The 23,892-nt window shown below is 43.6% G+C and overlaps 1 protein-coding gene across 1 annotated transcript in view; it reads left to right on the forward strand.

The window, feature by feature from the left end:
* Window positions 1-23,664, forward strand: part of PPM1L (protein phosphatase, Mg2+/Mn2+ dependent 1L) — a 290,542-nt gene extending 266,878 nt beyond the window's left edge. The window contains exons 3-4 of the mRNA XM_072807919.1: window positions 17,169-17,330; window positions 20,297-23,664. Coding sequence (XP_072664020.1) covers window positions 17,169-17,330; window positions 20,297-20,643 — 509 coding nt within the window. The 3' untranslated portion in view covers window positions 20,644-23,664. The remainder of the gene's footprint in view (window positions 1-17,168; window positions 17,331-20,296) is intronic.
* Window positions 23,665-23,892: the final 228 nt, after the last annotated feature.

Consider the following 23,892-nt stretch of genomic DNA (forward strand, 5'->3'; position numbering starts at 1 on the left):
TACTTAATGCTTTAAAAACCTTGTTTGTTGTTCAAGTCCTAGAAAATAGACTGGTGACAAGTGAAGAAATTACCTTCAGAAGAAGCCAGCTCAACTTTGGGTGGATCCAAGGGAGCACCAGTGGGGATGTGGGAAGCTTCCCTTCTTGCTGCCAAGCACGGCCGGGGGGTGGGGGGTGGGGGGGAAAGCTTTCTGGGGATGCTGGAAGGGGTGCTTGGATAAACGGAGGTGGTGCCCCTTGAAGTTTTCTGCTTTTCAGTTCAAAAGATGTCTCCAGCAGTTCACTGTAGTAAGAAGCTAGGGAGCAAGAGGGCCTTTAGACCTGCTTAGAGCACAGTGTTCCCTATTTAATTATGGAATCTCCTTCTTATCTGACCCGGCCAGGTCCTTTCTCAGTTAGAGTCCCGTGGCTCATGCCTTAAGTGTCAATTTTAACTCTTGGGCCCGTCACTGCTGAGGCTTTCTACCCACACTTGGAAAACATGAGCTTTTAGGTTCAACAGAGGCCCGCGCTAGCAGCCTGGCATATGCCCCAGCGCTGGGGAGGTGCCCCGAGCACCAGACTGAGCAGCTGAGAGGCAGCTTAAGTTCTGGTTCCCTTGCAAGCCAGCCACTGGTCTTAGTTCCTGAGCTGTTGCCTCATTTAATAAATGGAAATTAATAATGTCACTCGAGATCACTGGAAGAAGTATCTGATATCACTTCACAAACTCTGAATACTATCCAGCCCTCCATGGCACTGGGAACATTACATTCTACATACCTCAGGGCCCCTTCCAGGAGGACTTAGTCTCAGGGATGTGGGAGACTGTGTATGTCCGACGGGGTTTCCTGATCAGCCCCTCTCCCTCATCTATGCCTTGGCCTTCTCACTTTATTATTGTTTCTGCCCTCTAAGAAAACGACGTCCTTATTTTCCAGCTTAGCTATGTATTAAAAAAAAAATTTAGAACATTTTATACAGCGTTAGGAAAACTTTACCAAAAAGTTTTCTTTGAATATCTAGTTTATGTATTGTCCTGTATATTTCCTTAGTAGAAGGCACATACAAACTTCAGAATCCTTAAATAAAGCTATTTGCTGCCCTGACTGCTTCCTTGCCATGCTCCTGAGAAGGTTCTGCATCTTAGAGAAAATTTTAAAAGCCTCACTGAAGGTGTCAGACCTGGATTCAAATTCTACTCTTCCACCCAAAAGCTGAGCCTCTTGTTCCAAATCTGTACAATGGAGGGATGATGATGATGATGATGATGATGATGATATACATCATGCAGGATTTTTGGCAAACTAAATGTGGTGAGGTATGTGTGAGCAGCAAGCAGAGTCCCTGGCCCGTTGTAGCTTGTGTACTTAATGACGTTCAGTTTCTTCTGTTACTTAAAGTTCTGGCATCCTATAAGGTCTCCTCTTTTGTTTCCTGCTCCTCACCCCCTCCCACCCCCTCAATCAGCTTCACCTTCTGTAAGGTGACCCCCAGTCAGCAAGGGCCTGTGGCAGGAACCACCTGGCTGCCTTGGGGAACTGGCTGTCCCTGGTCAGAGCTCCTTGTGCAACAAGTGTGTCACAATCAGCCTGTTCCTGCTGCCCCCCATCCTCCATGGTCATCCTTTGCCACTTTCCGGGCAACAGCATCTAATCATGTCACGTGGCAGTGTGCCAGAAGTGTGATGTCAGCAAACCCAGAGCTTTCTGAGCGCTACCCTTGATGAGTGTGGGTCCTGGCACTCTCCCTGACACTGTTTCTTCTTTCCTGGAGTGACACTGGGCGAAATGGAACAAGGGAAGGCAGGAATGCTTATCAGTACTTCAGTTGGATAGCCTCAGTCTAACTGAAATGGCAGGATGGCTCCACAAGGAAAACTGAACAGCTAAACAGAAAGTCTGGTCAAGTCATTGTGGACTCTGACAGAAGACCCGAGTAGGAGGAAAGGGGCAATAAATGCCTAACATTAAGAACACCGAAATAAAAAGCACTGAATTCGGTAAAGGTGAAAAAATTCCTATAAATGAGTTACATTAAATGTGGAAAATTCAGAAAACTTTACAAAAAATAATTTAAACCAACTTTAATAACCAGTATTTTCTTTTTGTTTCCATCTAATATTCTTCTGTGTATATTTACATACATATTTATTAAAGGAAAATGGGAATAATATTTTATATAGTTTCTTTCAAATGAAAATACTAATGTAACATATCTTTACATATTGAAAGAAATTTTGTGTACTGCTTTACTTTTCTTTTAAGAGCACTTTCCCATGACAATATATATTCTTCAGAAATACTACATTTAATGTTTACACTATGCTTTATTATTTGAGTACTTCATAATGAATATATGTCTGCTCATTTTCATTATTTCTCTTGTCTTGCTGTTTTAAGTAATTCTGTGAGGTCAGTCCTTGTACATGAGGGTCTGTTCACATCTGATTATTTTCTTAGGATAAAATTCAAGAACTGGCATTATTGAGTCAAAGACTATAAGCAAATGTTTACTCTGTTCTTTGTTTAGAAAGTGAAATATGAAGAAATTCCCTTGAGGAAGCTTTTCCTTTCCTTTTTATTCTACAGATTCATTTTTTTTTTTTTTTACCTCTTTCTTTATGCCAAGAACCATATTTGGTATGCGAATTCATTAACCTGCTATACCGTCAAGAGAGGGTTATGGTCTCATTTCCTCCCTGGATTTCTCCCCACCACCTACTATCTCCCCAGACTGAACTAAGCTCCCTCCCTGCCATTACTTCTGTCCACACACCGAGGCTCTCACAGACAGCACTGTCAAAGCATTTACCAGGCAGGATTCTACGGTCTGTTTCCATCTGGTCATTAGGCAGTAAATGCCTTGGGATTAAGGACTGTATCTTGTTCATCTTTATTGTTCCAGCATCAAACCTAGTAATTTGCATGCAGTAGGCACTCAATGAGGGAACAGAGAACATAAAACTATTTAGCATGCGTCCACAAACACAATCTTATATTATTAGTAGGTGTAGAAGATAGAAGTCTGAGAAAGAGGAAGAAGGGGATCATTTTCACAAAGTAACATGGTTGTATTTTCCCAGGTTTTATTTTTTTTTTAAGATTTATTTATTTATTTGGGAAAGAGAGAGAGAAAGCATGAGTGTGGGGGGAGAGGGGCAGAAGGTGAGGCAGAGAGAATCCCAAGCAGACTCGGCACTGAGTGTAGAGCCGAATGTGAGGTTTGATCTCACGACCCAGAGATCAAGACCTGAGCTGAAACCAAGAACCGGTTGCCCAAATGACTGTGCCACCCAGGCACCTGGTATTTTCCCAGTTGTTGATGCATAGATGGGATATCACTTTTGGTATGTGCCCAGATGGGCCAGAAGGATTTTTTGACCTTTGAGGCAGCTGCTTGCCTTGGAGACACAGCTTGGAGAGTCAGTTCCATAGGCCACTGAACCCAAACCAAGTTGGGAAGTTAATAATTATTAGATCAAATTGGCCCCAAATCTAATTGCTTGTATTTGTCCTAACTGAACATATTTGTACGACCTTTTTTAAAAAGATTTTGTTTATTTATTCATGAGAGATACAGAGAGGAGGCAAAGGGAGAAGCAGGCTTCCCACAGGAAGTATGATGTGGGACTCGATCCTAGGACCCGGGGATCACAACCTGAGCCAAAGACAGATGTTCAACTGCTGAGCCACTCAGGCATACCATCGTATGGCCTTTATTTTATCCCTTTAAATGGGGATATCAGTGACTGTGTTGTGTTTGGATGGAAGAGATTGTCTAGAAATAATCTATGTGTGACTGCAGAACCTGCTGATGGCATGCTTCTCAAGGACAAAGTTGGCTTTGTTTCTCCTTCCAGCTAGAATTCTTCAGTAATAAATGTGTGCTGATTCAGTGGCCAGGAAAGTTGTCATGTTTGGTTATCAAACATGTTGGTACTGGCTACAGTATATTTAAAATTAAATTTCATAATTTCTGGGCCAGGGTAAAATTTAAGGTGTGTAATGTTCAGTAGGCATGAGATATCTATCATCTATCCATCCACATACATTATATAGCTACAAAATAAACGTATAAAGATATAACTTAATTTATCTCTCTAGAACTGAATGTACCTTGGATTTTGAGTCCATATTGGATCTGATACTAAAATCTTGGTCTATTTACTTCCAGGTATAGCCCATCATTTCCTGATTTTTCTCAGGTTCTTCTCAGTTCATGTTTTCATCCCCCTCTTCACCAGGGATGATCTGAGTGTCTGGATGTTGTTACTGACCTAGTATCTGTGGGATGACCCAGGTTCTCCAGAACCTGCGGTTGGCAGGCCCACTCATCCCAGCTTTGAAACACCTGAGAGTTGCCATTCCTCCCTCAGGGGAAGCCCAGCAGTTCTCAGTGGTCCTGTCTGCTTCACATGAGGTTGCCAGCATGAGCTCATGCAGCCTTTGCCTCTCCATATTGGGACAGAGGTTTAGGATTTCTCAGACTGTGGCCTGGAGAGCAAGGTCTAGGTCTTCTTTGCTTCAAGCTCCAGAAGCGGTGACTCTTGGAGACCCGCACATCAAAGACTCCCTCCTGTTTTCCTCTTTGTCTCCCCTCCATTCCCCCAACCCCCACCACGTGGCCAACATTAGTGGTCAGGAACTGGGAAGGGAGGACTCATGGGCAGGAAAACTCACTGTTTGCTCCATCTTCATAGGCCTGTGGTTTAGTATAGAACCTGGCTTGATGGATGCCCAAAAAGATTTTTCTCTTGAGAATACTGTTTCTTTGTGAGTTTCCATAGCCTCTTGGAAGCTCAAGAGACTAAACATGACTACTTCCTCTTTGCACTTTGGGCACAGCAATCCTTGTCTTCCCTAGGATAATGAGTGCCACAGACTGCATGAGGGAGAGTCAGGTACATGCAAGGGGACAGGAACTTCAGTGGATATCTCCACATGTCATTCTTCCAGAACGTGAATATGTACATTTATAGCTATAGGGTAATTTAAGTGATGATAACTGAATAAACTCAAAGCCCAGGTTTATTTTTAATTGAAACCAAAGGAAAGGGGGTTGATTTTTACGCTAAGAGAAAAAAAGTCAAAGAAAGTGTAATTTGTTAAAGCACCAGAGGAATTAGGCTGCACCTCTCATTTCCAGCATTCCTCTCCCCTCCCCTTTTCTCTGCCTTTTGTTAAAAAAGCAAACGCCCCTTTTATAAAGCTCAGTTTCTGAAGTTCCTATTATACCCACTCCCACAGCATTCATAAAGAAGCAGAGACAGTACTTGTAATTTGCTGGAAACCCTAAAGAGAAGTGAGATATCTCACTGAAGAATCCTCAAATAACGAAGACATGAAAAAATGTAGCCAGCACATCTCTGGCTTATGTAGGAAGAATCAAAGAACCATGAAATGAATTTTATTTATCATTAAAAGATACTGGACTTAGGATCCAGGATGTGATAATGTAATTATAAATTACTTTCAGTAGCATGCTACCATCTGAACTAAATGTCAGCAATAGATACGAGAAGAGTATCAGCGAGCATCAAAAAAGCTCGTCTGCTTACTTGTACCTCAAAATAGTCATGCCCAGCGAGTATAGATGAAAGTTCCTGGAGCAAGAGGACCTGCTAGGGTTTTCTAAGACTCCCCAATGCGTGTGATCAGTTTAATAGGAACCAAGTGTCTTTAACATGCTCATACTTAACTGAAAAGGAAGGATTAGAAGGGTGTCCACAGGCCACACTCAGGGGTGAAATAAAGATTATTATTACAGCAGTTGAAAGTAAAGTTGAAGAACTATTCAATTTCAAAATGGTGTTCAAGAGCATCAGACGATGCATCTATATTTTCCCTCTGGCAAAGTATGAAAGTTAAGTGAATATTCAAGCAGATTTTAAAAGCTTGAATTATGACCTCCCCCACCCCATTAGATAGATTATTTTTCATATTTAGGATGTCATACCTCATTGGTGGAAAAAAACCTTTCTGGCATTCATACACTATTTCTTCTTTCTTCTAGTCATTTTGTTAATTACTATGTGTTTGCCAAGGAAGAGCCCCAGTATACCTAAATCTAGAATTAAACTACATAGCACTAGGGTTTAAAATAATAGAATTTGTCATCAAATTCTATTCTATTTAATGGGCTCCCATTCAGCCAGTGTCAAATTCGATGGTGGAAATTTTTGCTCAGGCAAAAAAAATCTCTCTAAGGAAATGAAAATTCTCAATTTGTAATAGATCTTTTTCTCATAAAATGTTATTTCTGCCCCTCTGCCCTCTGGAATGTGATGAGCGGGATTGTGATTTCAAGGAGCTTTCCGTCTGTGCCCCGCCCAGTGACTCACATAAGCCACCCTGCATGTATGGAGGTGTCCCATCACTGCTTCCTCCATTTGGAAACCTTCCAAGATAGTTTGCCATATTGGTATTTCAGATCTTTTTTTTTTTTTTTTTTTTTTTTAAATGTGGGAGTGGCTTTGGAAGCAGACTATGAGGTTTTTTAGGTATTTCAGATCTTGAGTAAAGAAGTCCTTAATGTGTCCTCAGTAACACTCAAATGTGGCCTTAGATGTGTTGCTAACAATATTTCATCTTCAGGTTGGCTTTACGGCTACTGCTAGTCTCTGTGTGAAATAGAAACCCTCTAATGTGCTCTTCTGCTGGAATTCCTCACCGAGTAACCTTCTTCTATGGTGGCTTTCTTTCTGGGGTGGGTGGAAGCAGGATATAGCCTAGAAGCAGGGCCCCCCATATCGTTGTGCAGGTTTGACCACACAGCTCTAGGAGGCACCATTCACGTTGTGGTCATTATCAATCTGAGTATGTATTTTAGTCATTTTATGGAGATGGTAGTAAAACGTCTTAGAGGAGAAATAAACCTGTTTCTGGTTTGCACAAAAGTATTAAATGTGGGCTAGCAACAGCCTGCCTCGAGGTTGGAATACTCCTACAACACAGTGGTTGGGCTCTCCCATTCACCAGCTGTGTGACTTGAGCTAATCCCCCCCCTTTTTTTTTAAGATTTTACCCATTTAGGGATCCCTGGGTGGCGCAGCGGTTTGGCGCCTGCCTTTGGCCCGGGCCGCGATCCTGGAGACCCGGGATCGAATCCCACGTCGGGCTCCCAGTGCATGGAGCCTACTTCTCCCTCTGCCTGTGTCTCTGCCTCTCTCTCTCTCTCTCTCTCTGTGTGTGTGACTATCATAAATAAATAAAAATAAAATAAAATAAAAAAGATTTTACCCATTTATCTATGAGAGACACAGAGAGAGAGGCAGACACAGGCAGAGAGAGAAGCAAGCTCCCCGCGGGGGGCCCGACGCAGGACCTGATCCCAGGACCCCGGGTTCATGCCCTGGGCCAAAGGCAGATGCCCAACCACTGAGCCATCCAGGCATCCCTTGAGCTAATCCCTTAATCTCAGTTTTATCATCTGCAAAGTGGAGATAACAGTACCTCATAAACTGTTAAGGTTAGAGAAGTTACATATGCCAAGGACTCTGGGCATAGGGCCTAACACGTAATAAATGGTCAGTGTGTGGTAGTTCTCATCACTTGGCCGGTACAAGCCTCTCTACACACATAGATCTCTTTCCAAACACGTTCCACCCAAGGCTCTCATAGCATAAAATAACTTTGAGGCTCATTACTACAAGACTTATTAGAGTGGAACTATTGATTTTTTTTTAGTATGAATCATTAATTAGTACTAATTCAATAACCTTGTGCATGGAGGTAGACAAATGAGTGGTGATTCTCCCCGCCCAGCTACACACATTCAAGTAACATTGAGGAGGGCCAACATCTGAGAGAATTCAGAGCAGGGGGTACAAGGACCCAGGCAGTAGGTGAGAGAAAAGGGATAAAGAAGGAAAACATTAGAATTCACTCTTTAGTTTTCCAGACAACAGATTGGCCCTGACAGGTCTGTCTCTGACATGGCATTAATTATTACCACAAGCTCTGAGCAGGTCAAACTTGGGCGGACTTAAAGATTATGCAGACAGGGGTTGGAGGCCAGGGAGTCTTATCTACAAATACCTGGCCCTTTATCTGTGTTTCAGGGCTCAGCACAGCGGTGGCGGTGGGAGGGGGAGGCTGGAGTCCCTGCTGACAGTGATCTTATCATTCCCCATGAGTCTTTCATTGATGACTGGCTTCGCCTGCTCTTTTCCAATATGTTGCTCACCAATATAATTTCTGTCAGTCACTGGGCCCTGATGTCATCTAGGCTTGGGAATTGTGTTATTGAGCTAACATTCATTGTCAAAACTTTACAAGATAAACCTGTTTCTCCTCAACCTATAAATGTGTTGATTTTCCTATGCTGCGTATATTGAAGGGCCTTTAGACTATTAACGTCTTCACTGAAATCCTTTCTCACATGTGTGTGTGGGTGTGGGTGTGGGTATGTGTCCCCTTCTCCGCCTCCCCTTCCCTACCAGAAGAGGGGTGACCTCTTCTCCATCCCACACCCAATTTCTTGCTCCCGTTCCTAAAGAAAAAAAATGTCACTGTTCCCTGTACTTTTACAAAAGACTTGATGTCACAGAGGGGAGTCACTATGTGGCATTGTATGGGAGCGTGTCCCGGAGCATTAGGAAGCCAGGCTCCTGAGCTACACTAATTCTGTCCAGCCTCCCACTCCCACTCCAAGAAAAAGTAAAACTACAGTGTCTCTCATATAAGAAAATGTGGTGAAGTGAACTTTCGAAACATAAGGATTCTCATGACTCCAATTTTTATCTTTTTTTTTTTTAAGGATTTATTTAATTTAGAGAGAAAGAGTGCATGTGTTGGGGGGGCGGGGAGAGGCATGGGGGCAGAGGGAGAGAGAATCTTAAGCAAGCTCCACTTTGAGTGCAGAGCCTGACATGGGGCTTGATCTCACAACTTTGAGTTCATGACCTGAGCTGAAACCAAGAGTTGGCTGCTTAACTGACTGCACCCCTCCAGGTGCTCCCCTTCCCTGTGACTTCAATTTTTAAATCACAGCTGTGGGTGTCCAGAAAGTGGGGGTGGGGAGTGTAGGGATTGAGGGTGATGTGCTTTGATTGGCACCAGGGCAGGGAGGTCTGCTCTGAGTAGAAATCAGAGGTAGCTCTGCTCAGAGATAAGGTGAGGCTATTCCGCAGGGGGTCAAGGAGGTGAGGAGCCTAAAGGCAGCTGGGACTTGCCTGTCTGTCACTGAGTCATTGATGGATAATCACTGATGGTAAGAATTTGAATCTGAACTTGAACTGTCTGTGAGCAGTGCTGCTGTCACCATTGTCACTATTCTCCTGGGCTTTGTTTCCACCTGCACCAAGATTGTCAGTTCTGCTTTTCCTGTTTTATGTCTTGTATACTCTGCTCTGTGCGGTGGATGTGCTTCTGAAGTGTTGTGAACACATTTCGGTTTTAAATGACCTATTGCATTCATCTTAATACAGAAAAGAATAAAGAAAACAAAGTAGTCTAAAGTCTCATCACCTAGATAACCTTGTTCATGTATTCTTTAAAGAATGAATATTTACATGGCCAAAATATATATATTTACAAAGTGCAAAGTGTGAGCTGTACCAACGCTACCATTAGTACACGTGGTGAAAGCACTTGATGTCATCTCAATACTTAGCACCGCCCTTCGCATTAGAGTCTGTGCGGTGTACAAAGCCCTATTATGGAATATAGCCATGAGTATTATAAGAAACACGTTCTTTTAAAGGACTTTCTAATTAAAAAAAATGTATATACAACAATGAATAAGGAAAGCATCACCCTGGCCCAAAAAAGAGGCTGTTAATCTAATGAATCAAAGAATTATTTGATTCACAGTTGCCTTTTGTTTGTCTTACACTGTTTTTTAAAATAAAAGTTGCCAACATTTAAAAATCAGGAGCGTTCACATAATAATGGTTTCCTTTAAAAAATCTGAAGAAAGGGTGCCTGGCTGGCTCAGTCAGAAGATTGACTGACTCTTGATCCCGGGGTTGTGAGTTCCAGCCCCACATTGGGTGTGGAGATTACTTAAATAAATAAATAAACTTTTAAAAAAATCTTAAGAACTATTCACAAGGGGCCTGCATCCCTACATGGCAATGACCTTAATTGCTGGGGACCTGAGCCCCCTTAGTGGGTGTCCTCCCGTTTGCCACAAGCCCCATCCACATGCCCCGTGGTGGACCTGGTGCTGAAGCCTGAGGTCTCTTGTTACTTATCCTCAGGCCTGCCCTTTCTTAGAGTAAAACATTTCAGAACCCGTGGTTCTATCAAAAGTAGGGGGATAAAGCTATTCCAGGAGGGTCACAAGCTTTTTCTTATACTTGGCCGACCTCCCTGAAGGCATTAGGGTTTGCAGTTCCAATTGAAGACCTGCAGAATGTTGGAGCTGAAAAGGACTTAGAGGTCAACTAATCCCAGCCACTTGTTTTTTATTTCAGAGAGGTTTGGCTGCCTTCTGATGGCTCCTTATTGAGAATTTTCAACGTATCAGCTTTATTTAAGTTAATACAGTCACAGTTATAGTAAACAAACTTTGTATCACATGATCACATTTTTTCCTGATTTACCAACTTTTCTGTGACTTGCACCAACGTGTACTGTAAAAGGGGGCGAGTGGATGGGGACTATTCAAAACTAGAAATGGATCACAGAAATCTTTACTTCCGGGAGTAGGAAGAGAACAGCTTAAAACAGGAAGAAGCGATGATTATTACAAGATGTGGCCTGGTGGAGTCAGTCCCCGTATGTGACCTGGACAGGGTGTCATCCTACCCAAGACCTACTTCCCCCATCTGTGAAATGGGGGTAATTATGCCTTATCTCAAAGGGTAGTGCAGAGTAATTTACACAATGTAAGTAAATGTTTAGCATGATAATGAAAAGTTTAAGTAGCAGGATCTATCTTTATTATTATTACTAGAATAATCATCCTGGACCCCAAGGTTTTTAGTCACAGTCATTCAGTACATATGCGTTGAGCCGTGTCACCATGTATAAGACACTCGAAGTCTCTGTGTCCCATTTTCTTGTCGGCTCAAAGGGACAATAATGCTGGCCCCTCCCCCACACTGACGAGTCAGGAAATCAACTACGAGTGTGTTTGTGAGCCACTTAGTGGTGTTTACAGTGCTGAACAAATTGTTATTACCACTTTGCTGTTTAAACTAAGTTGTTAAAGTATTGATAACTAGGGTTTCCAAAGATGCCTGAACTAACCCAAGTTACTTAACCTTCATTAGGATTTATATTTTTCTTGGGGTGCCCCAGTGGCTCAGTTGGTTAAACGTTCAGCTCTTGATCTCCCCTCAGGTCTTAATCTCGGGGTCATGAGATCCACACTGGATGTGGAGTCTACTTAAAAAAAAAAAAAAAAGAAGAAGAAGAAGAAGAAGAAAGGATTTACATTTTTCTCAAGCTCAACTCACCAAGTGAATGAAGTGCCCAGTATTATCCAACCAGAATATTGAGATAAGTCTAGAGGAGATTTTCTTACGTGCCTTTACTTTATCTGCTTCCCAGAAATTAAATCAGAGGAGAGAATGCTGGTTTAGAGGGATAGACTAATGAATAATTTGCATTTGTGGATTTTTTCTAAAACAAAACAAAACAAAACAAAAGCATGAACTAACAGGACAACATGAAAATGTGCCTATTTCACTCAAGTATAAATTGAGGTCAGAAGCGGACAAAGAATGTGCACGCAATTAACTTTTGGTTGTCCCCTCCCTAGGTCTTTGAGGGGTTTCCAGTTTCTTTGTTTCTATGTTCTTACTCACATTCTCCACTCCCACTTGGGCATTTTGGACGCTGGTCAGCTTGCGGGTTTTCTAGGACGTCGGGACACCTAGATGACCTTATTGGGTGCAATACTAGCTAAGTAAAAGCTAGAAGCCTACACCGTCACTTTACTGAGATTTCCGAGTATACCTTTCATATTTCCTTAATGTAGCAGTAATGTGTTTATGCATTTGTTTCTTTGCGCATTTTGTCAAATATTAAAACTCTACTTTTTTATGGCACATATTAGCATATAAGCCTTTATTCCAACAGGTATTTATTTTTTCACTTGTAAAAAAAAAAAAATAATGTTTCCACATAAAGAACTCTGTTATATCCTAAAGGACTTCTGTCTTTTGTATTCAGGATAATAAAGACTTTAAAGCAAAAAAAAAAAAAAAAAATTACCACCATGAGGCACTTTTTTATCACATGACAAGGGGCCGTGGCTTTGAAAGGTGTGGTGAGGATAGAAGGCCTACCCATGTTTCATTTACATTGGACCGGGAGCCTGGACTGGGGGAAGAACCCAGGACAGCCCTGGGCCAGAAGTTCTTTCTAGTTACTGGCAGTGTGCCTGTGAGCCTGGCTATGCATGTACAGGAGGGTCCTCATGGTTGATCAACGTATAAAGTATATTTTTCTAGTTGAGTGTCTCCCTGTTGTGGTGGTGTCTGGAAGATGGTGTACATTGTATTATTGACCTAGGTGGACATGTTCAGAGCAAGTCAGAGGGAGCTCAGCATTATGTCAGAGCGGGATCAAAAAGACAGTGTGTGGTTATTTATGCATTCATTTATTAATTTGCTTATTCAGCAGGTATTGAGTACCTGCCATGTTCTAGGCATCAGCATTGTAAAGAGGGAAAACGAGCAATATCTGTACCCTTGTGAAGTTTACATTGTTTAGGGGAAGATTGGCATTAATTAAATAGTCTAAATAAATGTACAAGATATTTACATAATTGTGTGTTGTGAGGGCAATAAGGGAAGTAAAGAGGAGATAAGATCCTTCCCATCAGAGAAGACCTCTTTGATGATATCACACTTGTATTAAGACCTCCCCGTATGCGTTAGTTAGCCAGTGTCAACGACAGGGAAATAGACTGGGCAAAGGCAAAGGGCAAACTGTTCCTTTGCCCAGTCTATTTTGTACTCTTTTGAGTACAAAAGCCCAAAGACAACAAAAGGACTGGCATGTTTGGACAACAGAAGGGAGGGAAGGCAAGGGAAAGGGTAGTATGGCATGACCTTGGACGGTTTGGGAGGGGGCCAGACCATGTAGGACCTGGCCACCATTGTTTCTCACCTGACTGCTGAAACAGCAGTGCTTAGAAAGGACAGCGGCTTGGACTGGAGTCAACGCAATGAGAACAAGAAAGCTGGAAGGGTTTAAGATGTATCTTAGAGGTTAAGAGTGACAGAACTGAATGAGGGATTGAAGGTCAGGAATGAGGTAAAGAAAAGAAACAGGATGGGCAGCCCGGGTGGCTCAGTGGTTTAGCGCCGCCTTCAGCCCAGGGCATGTTCCTGGAGACCCGGGATCGAGTCCCACGTCAGGCTCCCCACGTGGAGCCTGCTTCTCCCTCTGCCTGTGTCTCTGCCTCTCTCTCTCTCTCTCTCTGTCTCTCGTGAATAAATAAATAAAATATTTTAAAAAAAAAAGAAAAGAAAGAAAGAAAAGAAAAGAAAAGAAAAGAAAAGAAAAGAAAAGAAAAGAAAAGAAAAGAAAAGAAAAGAGGAAAAACAAGGAGGACTCCTAGCTTGACTGACTGGATTGTGGTGCCATTTTCTGAGGCTTAAGAGACATAACTTGCCAGACCTCACTCAGTTGGGACATTGAAGTGTAGTCTGTGTGAATTTGCTTTCTTCATCTTTTTAATCTGTGAAGTGAGATTGATAGGCTAAATTTCCGAGATACCTTCCAGATTGGCAATTAGGTTCTCGTCTAGATTAAACTGTGAATATAGAAACATCCTGACATATTAAGTAATATTGTCAGATCCTGGTATTTGATAAATGGTACTATTTTGGAATTAATCTTCTATATCAAAACTTGTATCCAAATTTGAGGAAGTGTTTTTTACTCATGCAAACAAAAGAAGAGGTGATTTTGGTCCGTTTTCTCTTGGACACAATGTTTTTCATGAGTCTTTCAGCAACAAGGTAGTTTGTTCTGTAAAGTATAAACTGCCGCTTGCAACCCCTAACTAAGACTACAAAGCCCAAAGGATAAATTGCTTACAGTGAAGCATTTTTTTTAAGATTATGCTTGGGACTCCACCCAGGAGTCAGGCAGGTTTCTACAGAGAGGAAATGGTGACATTTCAGTGATCCTAAAGAACTGCCTGCAGCTCTAATTCCACCATCTGGGGCTAACCCATTTTGGCCAGGTCTAAGATTCTAATGCTAAGAAAAGCAGTCCCCACTGTCTCAAAGCAGTAAATTTCTGAAATCCGCGACATAGGGTAGATCTTTTAAACCCACAGAAACATTGGAATCGTGTCCTTGACAAAGGAATTGGCAAGCCATGAATCTTAAGTATATCCAACAGCATGTGAGTAAAGCAAAGCAGCCACTCTAAATCTATCCACAGACCCCCTTATTGGACTATAAGCCCCTGAATCAATTAAGATGCTACAAGGAACAGAAAAATCCAACTTAAAAAGCCATGAGCAGTAAAGATACTTAATGTCTCACAAAACAAGTCCGTTTCAGGCTGGTTCAGCAGTTCCGTGATATCTTAGGGACTCAGGCTCTTTACCTCTCTGCTCTTCCCGCAGAGAGAGCCTTGACCCTGAGGCCTATCACCTCGTAGTTCACGATGGCTGCCACACTTCTGGAAAACACCTGAGCTAACACTGGACCAAAGAAGTGGATCGTTCTCTTCACTGTGTTTCCTGTAGTGAGAGAGAAAGCCTTTCCCAGAAGCCCCAAGCAGACATCCCCTTAAGTGCTTGTCTGTAGAGCACCCAGCTCCCCCCGCCTAGATAGTAGGACTTGAGCCTAGACTGGTTCCCCTCTCTTTTATTTCCTTCACTCTTTATGACCTCTCCATTCAGGTTTTAAATCATCTGTCTCCTACCCTCTATCTCTGTTTACTGCGTTAATTCAGACCTTCATTATCTCTATCTTTCTCCCTGGTTCCTCTTTATCTTCCGTATTGCCACTGAGACGATCTTTTAGAACACATATCTCATCATGACACTATCCTGCTTAAAACCCTTCAGTGATTCTTAATCACATATACGATTAAATTTCAATTTTTTTCTGGCTGTAGGAATGACCTCTCCCTTCCCTCTTTTATTAAAAAAAAGACTTACATGGCAGCTCAGTACAGCTTACAGATGAGTGTAGAGCTGCTGTGCTGAAATGGGGTAGGGTAAGGGCCCATAGCCAGGTGGATCCCTCTGCTCTTCTCACCAAGAGGCCCCAAAGCCCTTCCCTGGATCCCCAGCAGTACAGGCAAATCAGAACACCTACACACCAGTCGATGTGGACCTCAGGAGTGTCAACCAGGCTAGTGGCACAGGCTTAGATGGTAGTGGAGGCCAAGGTCAGGAACGCGGTCTCTCAGAGTGCGCAGAGTGAGAAGCAAAGAAGGGAAGAGAGTCAAAGAGACATCTCCAAGAGGTCTGTACATGCTCTGCCTCCCAGCAGTGCATATCCCAAAAAGTTTCTGTTTCACCTTCAGACTTCACGAATGTGCCTTATATTCTTTGATCGTGCTAGATAAGTTAATCCAACAGATGCTCGATAACAAAGTGAAAATGGTTGAAGACCAAAAGGCAACTCATAGCAAAAACTGAGAATAATAATTTCTGATTGTATGAATTGTTTTTGTGTTTACATTTTCACTTTTAGAGTGTTTTTTAAAGGTAAAAGATTTGCAGTTTGCTTGGAATCTCTGAGATTAGCCTTTTTTTTTCTTTCACAAAGCTTTTCATATCAGAAATCCTGAGTTATTTCATGTATTTCCATTTCTTTTTTTTTTTAAGATTTTATTTATTTGAGAGAGAAAGAGAGGGAGCACAAGAGACAGCAAGCACAGGCAGTGCGAGGGGAGGGCAGAGGCAGAAGGAGAGGGAGAAGCAGACTCCCCACTGAGCAGGGAGCCTGCCCCTGCCAACATGGGGCTCAATCCCAGGACCCTAGGATCGTGACCTGGGCTGAAGGCAGCTGCTTAAAGGACTGAGCCACCCCAGACACCCCTATATTTCCATTTCTGATCAAGGCCGTTCTGAATTAAATGGGCTTCAGAATGGAATTTCAAACTGAAATCTAATACTTGAATATACCGAATATTCTAATTATCCTCCTTCCTCTTGCTATTGACTTGTATTTATTCTTTATGTCCACTTGAGAATTCAGTCTTGTTTATTGTTCTGTGAAGGCTAAAGAGCTTTTTAGATGCAGTTTACATGCTGTTGTAGAATATGACCTTCTAAATGAGGAGGGAAATATTAATGAAGGCACTGACGGATAATTTTCACAAGCAAAGGCGTTAACAGTTTGAAGCAACAGCTTAATGGGTTGAACATTCCAGCAGGCATCCGCATCCTCCGTGACACTGTCAGAAGGGAGGGAGGAGAGAGGAAAGGGCTGGGCAGAGGACACGAGGCAGGGAATAAGGCCAGGCCCCAGGTGGACCAGACCGTCCCTCTGTTTGCTTTTATCCATTCTCATTTCAAAGGGTTTCAGAAGAGCTTGTCCTTTGAACAGTCTGAGCCTGTCAGTCAGTCTGGCTCCCCTTCTGACTCCGACCACCCCCACCCCACCTCCCATCCACCTAGATCTCATTTCTGTCATCACTGCCGGGTTTTCTGCTTCCAGCTTTATAGTCTTCCCCCATCGCCCCCTGGAGCTGCCCTGTTTCTGGTGACCAATCTTTGCGTTAGGCTTTGTATAGGCAAGTTTGTATAGGCAGCTCCTTCACGGCTCCCTGGAGCGCCACAGGATTGGGCTGTTGACGTCTGTCATTCACTGCCTTTCCCAGACCCTCTAGCCATGGAGCCCACACAACCCCCTTCCTCCCCACTTTGAACAGGAGCTCCATAGAAATTAGGCACCAATGAGAAGCAAAAAAATAGCTATCAGTTGTCAGAAGCTTCAGACTGATTTTTATTCTCTCCTAATCCTTTTAGATGTGGTATGTGTTTAAATTAAGAGGAGCAGAAACAAAAATGATTTGGGAAGATGATAATGTTAGCCTAGCTTATTTCTGTAACATTCTAACATGGTTAGGAAAATTGACTGTCAGATTTGATCAGTGTTGTTGAAGTGAACAGCCATCATTCTCAGAGTGTCTGGAGTTAAATTCTCACCCAGCAGGGGCAGTTTTAATGACTGAAGAATCCGCTAACAACAAGAAATAGCTGAATCTCCATGCACTGCTCACCTCTTCCATCGCCTCTCTCTTCGGTCTTTCAGGTACAACGTGTCTGATTGCTCTGCTGTCAGATAAGGACCTCACCGTGGCCAACGTGGGTGACTCAAGAGGGGTCCTGTGTGACAAGGACGGGAACGCCATTCCTCTGTCTCATGATCACAAGCCTTACCAGCTGAAGGAGAGAAAGAGGATAAAGAGAGCGGGTGAGCTTGTGAACACCTCCAAGGACTATCTGCCATCCTGTTCTGTGAACCAGGTGGCTTGCTTGGATGGCCTGTGGGGGATAAGATGTTCAGTTACCCGGTGATTAGTAGAGATCAGCGAAGAGGCTGCTGCTGAGGTAGCGGAGACTTGACTTTGTGACATTTCTTGTCAAATAAATGGCCACTGAACTTGCCCTTCTTTATGGCCAACATTCCAAAAGAACCGCCACCCCCCCTCTTCGAAAAGCCCTTTACTAGTTTAAAGGCTAATGAGATCTTTGGGCTCCTGCTTGCCATACCCTGTTTCCCTCCAGCCATACCAAACTACTAACCGTTCCCCCAGTGAACCGTGTTTCTGCTAGCTCTGTGCCTTGGCAAGTGCGTCCCCACTGTCCAGTGGTTGACAGTGATTTGGCCTTGAAGAACCAGTTTAAGGGTATCCTTTTGGAAGCCTTCCCTGTCACCGAGCCAAAGGTTCCCCCAGTCTGCGTTAGGTGCCCCTTCATCTTTCCCAACATCCTATGGGGCTAGCCAACTGGGTTACCTTTCACGATGTAGGAACATACTTGGCTCTCTTATCCGGAGGGTATCGGGAGTGGTCACTACAGGCCTCACCAAAGTGACATTAGGACAAAGACTTGAGGGAAGATTATCAGTTTTCATGATTCACTTTGGGGGATTCTTTTCTACGTATGGATGGGAGGAATCCCTTCCTCTCCACACTGGCAAGTGCAGCATGTAGGCTCTGCACGACATGCCAGGCGGCAGGCCCACCAGCTGTCCAAGGGGAGCTCGTGTACCCTGGGTCTCTAACCAGAATGGGCCCCTGCTGCCCAGGGTAATTGCAGCTGACTCTTGGCCTCTGTGGGTCAGCCTCTGCCCAGAACCTAATCAACATCTGAGTTTTCACAGTAGGGAACTGTACTGTTGAGTCAGAAAGTGTTGAATTTTATTACAACCTCCTGCTTCAGTAACTGCTTGAGATGCAGAATAATTTTTAATGAAAGCTTTAGTCAGGGTTTCTGTTGGTGGGATGGAACAAACGATGTTTTAGGAGCATCTAGCAAGCTTTGATGAGCTGCAAGCAAATAGTCTGGCTTCCTTCCTTACAAAGACACCATTTCCCCATGAGTCTGCTGTGACCCTGGACTTAAAATACAATTAGCCTACTCTTGTGGAAGTACAGGCAAGGAAGGATGTGTATACGATGCCTGGAAATGTCATCTTAGCATCCAGCGTGCCCTTCTGAAATGGTGTTCCCATTCGATCCTCCCTCCTCATCCCTGCCGTCCCCCCCTCCCCGCTGTACCCCCACCCTACAGGAATGCTTTATAGAAGCCAATTTGGACACTGTCTCCAAGGAGGTTAATCTAACCTGCTATGTCAAGGGTGTATTTTATAGCAAGGCTTAAGGGACAGTGATTGGTTTTATTACTTTTATGTGTATTTTCTCTGACCTCAGCCTTCTTTTCAGGACATTTTTTCCTTGTCCTGCTTAGCATAACAATACACTGCCAGCAGCCTGGGCCAAATACTTGTTGGTCCCTCTGTCTTCACTCCTTTTGTTGTTGCCAACAACAGTAATGGTATCAGCCGCCATTTATTTTTTGCTCTCTGCTGGGAGCCAAGCCTAGTTCTTTCCATATGCTTTATCTTTACTTACCCTATGAGGTTGATAATGTTACCCTCATTTGACAACCAAGGAAGCAGAGCCTTAAAGAGGCATGTGTGCCCCAGAACACACAGCTAGTGAATGGTGAGACAAGAATCAAGACCCAGGACACTGACCCCGGAGCCCATGCTCTTGCCTACTAGACCATACTTCCTGGAATGTTCTCATATATCCCTGCCCATAGAAGTCCTACCCATTGCTCAAAGCCCAGCTTTATTGCTCATTCCTCCGTGATCATCACAACCAGATATATTGCTCCTCCTCCATCTGACTACAGCATTTAACAGGTACTAGTTTCTTCCTGAAAGAAGACTGTTTGGTGCTTACAGTTGTTAATATGTGTAGCTTTCCCTTTCTGCCAAACTATCTACTTCTTTAGAGAGAGGTCTGGATCTTGTATAACTCCGTAGCCTACAAATTGCCTTGCATGGAGTATACATTTAATAAATATCTGACAAATAATATGTGAATGAGCAAAGTTCTAGCTCCCTTAAAGAAAAAATACAGGAGAATATCGAGTGCATGTGATATTCAGGCACTATGCTAAGTGATTTATATGGAGTAATTCCTTTATTTCTCACAACAGTGGAATAGGTACTGTGATAGCCCTCATTTTGTAGCCAGGGAAACCTAGAAGCTAGAAACACTCATCTGAAGCTACACATGGCTACAAGTGACAGAGCCAAGTATCAAATCTAAGCAGCCTGACCCAAAAGCCCAAGCCTTTAACCACTGTGCTAAAAAATACACCTTTCTTTAATCCCCATCCTATTTGGGGATCTGTTTTGCAATCTAGATGCACCCAAGGGCAGCCTCGAGCTAAATGAATAGCGCAGTGGTGGTCTCTGGTTCCCATCCTCGTGCCTTTCAGCACTCTTTTGCCATTGTCCTTGAATCCTTACCCTAGGGCTTCCTACTGTCAATCAATGAGCCACCAAGGTGTTATTAAAACCGATGCCCTCACCTATATGGATCTTCCTACCCTCAGTTATTTTTACTGATATATTCCTCAGAGCCTTTAAGATGCCAAGGATGAGGACATGAGGATCTACTGGTAGAGTGTGAAACCTCAAGCCATGTGAGGTGAATGCTACTCCTTCCTGGCAGTGCCCAGGGGAGGTGCGGGTGCACATATGATGGATGGGCCTTTTGTATGCGCACCCAGACTCTACCGTGTGTGTGTGTGTGTGTGTGTGTGTGTGTGTGTGTGTGTGTGTGTGAGAGAGAGAGAGAGAGAGAGAGAGAGAGAGAGAGATCGGCCGCTCCAGCTAATGGGCTCCATCTTTCTTTGCAGGTGGTTTTATCAGTTTCAATGGCTCCTGGAGGGTCCAGGGAATCCTGGCCATGTCTCGGTCCCTGGGGGATTATCCGCTGAAAAATCTCAACGTGGTCATCCCAGACCCAGATATCCTGACCTTTGACCTGGACAAGCTCCAGCCCGAGTTCATGATCTTGGCATCAGATGGCCTCTGGGATGCTTTCAGCAATGAAGAAGCTGTTCGATTCATCAAGGAGCGCTTGGATGAACCACACTTTGGGGCTAAGAGCATAGTTTTACAGTCATTTTACAGAGGCTGCCCTGACAATATAACAGTCATGGTGGTGAAGTTCCGGAATAGCAGCAAAACAGAAGAGCAGTGAACCCTTCGGGGTCTCGGCTGCCTTAGACTAAAGGACTTTCAACACACTGGTCTCTTTTAATGTAGTCAAAGGTGTGGGAGTTACAGTTAGGATGAGCCACCTAGATGTGGGATTCCCCTCCCTGGTGGACATAGGTCTCTATGCAGGAATGGACAGAGGGTGCTCTTGGCCAGCGTAGCTGAGAGGCTGGAAAAATGGTTTCTTCGTGTTTTCCCAATTCTTTCATCCGATGTTCAAAATATATAAATATATAGCTGTAGATTCACATGTATGAGGTGAACGGCACATGTGCCATATATTCTCCCATTTGAGAGTCTTTGCAAGATCTCTTACAGGATTCTCTCCAACATCAGACTTTGTCCTCTCTTTGGAGCAGTGAGCAGGGCTGCAGGAGACGGGCTGCCGCGTCCCCCGTGAGTCTCGGCTGATGGGTCAAGGCCCGCTGCTGAGGGCAGAGCTATCCTGAGACTGCTCTGGCCTCCTGAACCCAGCTTTTCTGCTCAGCAGCAGCCCAGACACAGATTTGAGATGGTTTAATATTCCGTGGCTGCTTTTGGAGACCGAGGGAAGGAAGTGGGGAGGATGAGAGCCGCCTGCACAGCAGACATAACCTTTTGCCTTGGCTTCCTTTATTAGTTTAATAGACTCCCTGTACCACCTGACCAGTCTTCGTGCATTTATCCTAGTCGTGCATGACCTTAACCTTCTGCTTATACCTGACCTTATGTAATAGGCAGCTGTGAAACTTCACCACCAGACACCACAATTTTTTTTTTGTCTTACTAAGAAACCTATTAGGGGAAGCGAATAGAGTAAATCACAATACCATAATTTCTTCCATCTTTAAGGGTAGAGAGAGGAAAATAGAAGCCAAATAAGTCAAGGTGCCCTTTGGGCAATCTGCCGTTTGCATTAGGAGAGAAAGCTGGGGAAGGTCACCACCCTGAATTGAGCTCCAGTGACCATTTTTTTGGTCTCCTGTCCTAGTAGCTTTCAGGTGTCTCTCCAGAGGTGTTTCAAGAAGCAGTAGCCTAGAACTGAGTGTGTGTGTGTTCCCTGAAGCTGAGTACACTGTTCCCAGCGCAGTTTGACATTTGGTGGTAAGATGCTGGCATGTGTTTCTCCTTGACAGTGGGAAGGCAGCAGCCTGTAACGTCTGGTTGCAGCTCACTGTCCACACCAGGTAGGTTGCCCCAGGCAAACACAAACTGCCCCACACCGTCCTGCATTCTGTGGCAACCACGCTGGCTGGGAATTCATGCTCTGACCTGTATTGTTAACTGGCTCAGGGTTATCCCAGGGCCAGGCTTGCTGCTCTTCATTTCCTATCACCAAAGTCATGTTTCCAATCTCAGTATTTTATAAATTAATTGATAGAGAGTTCTGGGTCATCTTGTTTGCCTGAGGTGACTCCAACAACCAAACAAGATTTTTGTTGTGTCCCTACCGCTCTGTGTCTAAAATGTCAAGGTGTCCACCTGGTTTTGTGCTTCTCAAGTGGGCACTCGTCATTAGAGCTTCTCAAAGGTCTAGTGCACTGGCCACACACGTCCAGCCCTCAGTCCCCTCCCTCCCCTGCCCTTCTTCAACGGTGGAGCTCTCCCAAAGCAGGTTCCAGGGGAGAACTTGGGAGGATGAAACGATTCCCTTGTGGCTCCCAAGGACCGCAACCTGTCTCGATTCCTCCAAGCGCTTACCTTTCTTTGACTGCAATGAGAATTAATAATGGTTTCCCAAGAGATTTGCTCACTTTTGTAAACTGTAACAATAGCATTTCCAACATTAGAATTAGAACCTTGTTTGTTTGTTTTTTTTAACTATACAGTGTTCTAGTGCAAAATATCTGTCACCATTTTAAATTGAAATATTTGCCTATTGAGAGGCAGTGAACATTTGGATGTATGTATTTAGGGCAGGGGTCACGAGAGGAATGTAGGAGACATGCTGGTTGTGTTCAGCAATGGAATGGTCAAACCAGGTGGCCTGAGCTTGGAGACCTAGGACATTCTGACTTTGGAGAGTTACCAAAGCCCACCATCTAAGTGAAGTTAAGGAATAAGCAGTTTTAGCATTTTATGCTATGCAGTCCATTTTCCTTTTTTATTTTTAACTTAGCTCTAAAACTCATAATGACAAGGGAAAGAGATTTTTAAATTCCATGATCATTGATAAAATCTAACATGAAAATAGACATGTTTTGGTGAAGATGAAAAAGCAAAGCTACAGGAAATCAGTGTTTGTTTACCCTTTACGAGGTCTTCCTCAGTGATGCCGAGGGCAGGAGTGCTCACTTCCCCCTGCGGCTGAGGTTCACCGGGTGTCTTCTAAAATTTGCTTTGTAGAATTAATTCATTTCTGAATTTAACCATGTAGTATGTGTCTTTCCTACTGCCTTTCTGCCTTTTTCCCTCCCACATTGGCTTGTAGATTTTGTAAAAGATAGACATTTTAGGCAAAATGGTAGCAGTTTGATTAAGAGTTATGGCTATAATCAGAGAACTTTGCTTCCTTCCTCTGTCCTGGAGCTCTCTCTGACCCTCATCCAGCTATTAGGGATCTGCAGGCATCACCCCGGGGGTGCCCTGTGGCTCATTTTCTAAGAAAGAGGGAAGCTGAATCTAGCCTTTAGGGAAATTGATTTGAGAAGTTTGCATGTGAAGCTTCCCTAAACAGCACTGCCAAAGCTTTGAAATTGTCACATGAGGCTGCCCAGACTCCCCAGCCTGAGTTCACATTGCCAATAGCCCCACGGTGCCAAATTTTGGGATGGTTTTACAGTCTTTTAGAAATGAACTTGGGAATGAATGACCGTCCACATGCTTGCGAACCCCCAGCAAGATGCCAAGCCCAGATCCTCATTAATGCACTGCTCTGCTGCTGCCCCACTGGTCATTTGTACTCTTAACAATGGGTTGGGATTGGGGGTGGGGGGTAGGACAAGATAGGGAAAATTTTTAAAAAATTCATTGTATCTGCAGTTCTCTAATCAAAGGAATAAATACTTACATTGAAAACTCCAAAGCAGTTCCCAAGACCTGCATTCATTTTATGTGACCAACTTGCCCAAGGCACTGAACTCTAAAGTCACTATTCTAATATAACTTGACTGTGCACATGTGTACACATTACTTGTAATCAGTGGCTACATTCTATTCCTTTCCTTAGACAGAAGGTATTGGCCTCTTGTCTATGTAATAAGAGCGTAACAGAGAGTGTTTTATGGAGTGAAGGAGCATATGCAATCTAGGT

This window comes from Canis lupus, chromosome 31 (genome assembly GCF_048164855.1).
Source record: "Canis lupus baileyi chromosome 31, mCanLup2.hap1, whole genome shotgun sequence".
NCBI classification, from domain to species: Eukaryota; Metazoa; Chordata; class Mammalia; order Carnivora; family Canidae; genus Canis; species Canis lupus.